The sequence below is a fragment of the Sminthopsis crassicaudata genome, chromosome 2, assembly GCF_048593235.1.
Source record: "Sminthopsis crassicaudata isolate SCR6 chromosome 2, ASM4859323v1, whole genome shotgun sequence".
Lineage (NCBI taxonomy): Eukaryota > Metazoa > Chordata > Mammalia > Dasyuromorphia > Dasyuridae > Sminthopsis > Sminthopsis crassicaudata.
Genome location: NC_133618.1, coordinates 253,787,350 through 253,790,855, shown reverse-complemented (window position 1 = coordinate 253,790,855; position 3,506 = coordinate 253,787,350). Strand labels below are relative to the sequence as shown.

At 43.9% G+C, this 3,506-nt stretch overlaps 1 protein-coding gene across 1 annotated transcript in view; it reads right to left on the bottom strand.

The window, feature by feature from the left end:
* COL20A1 (collagen type XX alpha 1 chain) overlaps positions 1–3,506 on the bottom strand; it is an 88,104-nt gene that overhangs the window by 27,350 nt on the left and 57,248 nt on the right. Inside the window, exons 28-31 of the mRNA XM_074288832.1 lie at positions 2,218–2,313; positions 2,002–2,055; positions 1,777–1,830; positions 1,441–1,494 (exon numbers count right to left, since the gene is read on the bottom strand). Coding sequence (XP_074144933.1) covers positions 1,441–1,494; positions 1,777–1,830; positions 2,002–2,055; positions 2,218–2,313 — 258 coding nt within the window. The remainder of the gene's footprint in view (positions 1–1,440; positions 1,495–1,776; positions 1,831–2,001; positions 2,056–2,217; positions 2,314–3,506) is intronic.

Here is a 3,506-nt window from a genome sequence, read left to right as displayed (position 1 = left end):
TAGCTGATCCCTGATAACTCTATCATGGGAAATCAGTAGCATGTTCATTCCCATCTTTACGCCTTTTCTTACATTGCTTTCCCTATTTGTAATGTCTTTCCCTTCTGCCCCAAATTTGCCCATTATTCAAGGTTGATCTCAATTGTGGCCTTCTCCATGAAGGTTTACTAGACTAGGGAACTTACTCTCCTGTACCACAGTGGCATGAAATCAAGGATATATATATATATATTATGTAGAGAGTTTGAGTAGTAGGAATAAAAGATGGCAAATGGGCAAAGCAACTGGGTGCTGCAGTGGGCAAAGAGTCTAAACCCTGAGGAGAGGACGGTTTTCTCTTCCTTAGTGTCCTCCTAAGTGAGAGAGCTTCTGAAGTCCCTGAGGTCAAAATCCATATTTAGCTCCAACACTCCCACCTCATAGCGAAGCTCAAAACTGGCACGTGGTAGGCATCCAAAAATCCTGGTTCAATTGATTCTTCAGGTCTTATAGGGGGCAGCTCTGACCTTTTCTTATCCTCTGCTTTTCCTCCCATCCTTCCCACTCAAGTCCTCCCTTTCCCCCATAGTCCCACGCACTGGTAAAATGTGTAATAATTACTTCAATGCTAGTAAAATTGCCTAATAATGAACAGCAACAAAAATTCTGATTAGATTTTTAAAGGCCCCAAATTACTTAGGATACTACAGGAAATTAAAAGTGAAGATGACATCATGGAAAACAATTATTCTCCTTCCCTGAAACCCTCTGCCATATCACCCTAAAAAGGCTAGATCTTGGCCTGAAGGAACTATGGGGATAACCCTGGGGGCATTGCTGGTGTTCTGATGTTCTATTCTTCTGTTCTTGTTTCAAAGTTCTCTGCACAGTGCCCCCAGCATCCCGGAGGCAAGAAGCCAGAGAAATCCAAGAGAGAAAGGAAATCACTGGAAAGTGTGGAGCTCGGGGTGCACAAACTGACAGCCTGTCCACCAAAGTTCCCCTGATCGAGAAGTGACAGGCTGCTACTAACTGAGTGGGGGTTTCATCTCCACCTTCCCCCAGTACTGTGATCCTCAGGACAGGAGGATGGAAGGGATTTTGCTCAAGGCCCCTGGGGCCTTTATTCTTTTTCCTCTGCCTCCCACTCCAATTACATTATGCAGGCAGGGAGGGCAGGGAGATGGAAAGATTCAGAGGAAGAGGAAGCCAGAGGAGAAGGAGAAAGAGAGGAGACTAGGAAGAGGCAGAGGAGGGAAATGGAAAGGGGAAGGGAAGGGTGAAGAACAAAAGAGAAAGAAGGGGAAAACAAAAAGGTCAAGCAAAAGGCAAGGGAAAGGAGGAGATGGAGAAGGGAAAAGGGAAAAAGATAAGGAGCAGCAGCAGATAGTAAAAAAAGAAAAAGGGGAATGGGAAGACAATAAAAGAAGGAAGGGAAAGCTGTCAGAGGTTTTCTCTTACCCTTGGGCCAGGAGGTCCTGGAAAACCAGCTGTACCTTCAAATCCCCTCATCCCCTGGAAATGAAAATCAGAGTTTAAAGATTAGGCCTGAAATTGAGTTCTGGTAACTCTTCCTTACGGAGCAGAGAGGAGCCAGGTCAAGGTCCTTGGACACAGATACATGCATGCACACACACACACACATACATACACACACACACATACACATACACACACACACAGCCATACAGCATATTCAAGAACACATGCATTTATATAACACATCCTTTGACATTTCACTTCCTATTCTGGGGAGACCTTTTGAGGGACCACTCTATGTGTCAACAACATTTTTACCTTTGGACCTTGGAGGCCGTGTCTCCCAGGTGGTCCTTGGTGGCCAGGGTGGCCCTGTAGGAGGAAACCCTCAAAATATGAGTGTTGAGGAAGAAGGGCCAGGGCCCCTAAACTCCCTAAGAGCCAGTTGCTCTGAAAGTCCTAGGTATGCTTAATGGTAGTAAGAAAGGTCCCCATCTTCCCTTGCCCGATCCCCAGACAAAGCATCCATTCTGCATATAATACCTGTAAGCCTGGATGTCCAATGTCCCCTTTCTCACCTTTGACCCCTGGCGGACCCTATACAGAAATAAAATAATAGAACTCCTTCCTACAGTTGCCCTTGACACTATTTTTGTATGCATAAAAATAATCAAAATGTTGGAAAATAGGAAGAGAATACATAGGTGGTTTTGTAAAAGGGCTAGAGGGAAGAGGAGGGGAGAAGGAAGGATTACCTACCACTGGCCCCTGAATGGTTAGACCCTGAGTCCCTGGGGACCCCTGCTGGCCTCCGGGGCCCTCTGGTCCTGTCTGTCCAGGTGGACCTGGTTCTCCCTAAGGACAGAGAAGAGATGAAAGATGAAACCATATCATTTCTTCCCTGATTCTGCTATAGACCCTCAAAAGCTTCCACTCTGTGTCTGAATCAAAGCTAAACTCTTTAGTTCAGCATTTCAAAATCCTCTACAATCTCGGATGCCCATAATGGTCTGATCTTATGATCACAATTCAAAATGATCCTTCTCTTCAAGTCAAAGAAAGGATTTCACCAGAAGCAGCTGGGTGATGCAATGGATAAGGTGCAGAACTGGCATCAAGAACACCGGATTTCAGATATGGCCTCCAATGCTTGTGTGACTCAGGGCAAATCATTTAACTTTTTTCCATTTCCTCATCTGTAAAATGGATGTAAACCCTGTCACAAAGCTCACTGGTACGTGACTCTCTCCTCATTGGTGAAAATAAAGATCCTCCCCTGGATGAGGGGAAGGACAGAGTTTTCAAGAAAAGAGAGCTTCAGGTCTTGAGTCAGTCCTTCTTTGGGGACTCATCATTCGGGTGCTTCCAGTTTCAGTAGTGAAGATAGAAGAGGCCAGCCCCACTTCAAATTGCTGAAGAAAAAGATTCTGGGAGGACACAAGAGGATCTTCAGCCTCTCATGTCCTTCTTCTCATTTTGCTCCTCTAGAGACTTCAGGGAATTTCCCCTTTCGTTGAGATCAAGGACACTTTCTCTTGGTTGAAGATGCATTATCTTAAGTCCAATGAAGAACTCCTTCATGTTATATATTCTCCAATGCATAATTTCTCTGACTTTTGTTTTGCTATAAATTGGATAAATAGGCTTTGAGACAGGAGTTACATGGGGGTGATAATGATGACATCTATGTTCCAGGATAATCCAGCATCTATCTTGTTATTAGGATCAAATGAGATAATTGTAAAGCTCTCAATATAGTGCCTGGTACATAATAAGTGCTATGTAAAATTTTATCATCATTATCACCATCATTTATACCCCTCACTAAAGGCAGCTAGATGATCAGTGGGATAGAATGCTGGGGCCAAACTCAAGAAAACCTCCATAACAGCCACTTAATTCTGCCTTCCTCGGTTTCTCCAGCTACAAAATGGGGATAATAACAGTTTTTATAATTGTGAGAATCAAATGAGCCAATCATTATAAAGTACTTAGCACAGGACCTGGGTTAGTAAATGCTTGTTTCCATTCTCATAATTTTAACCAGA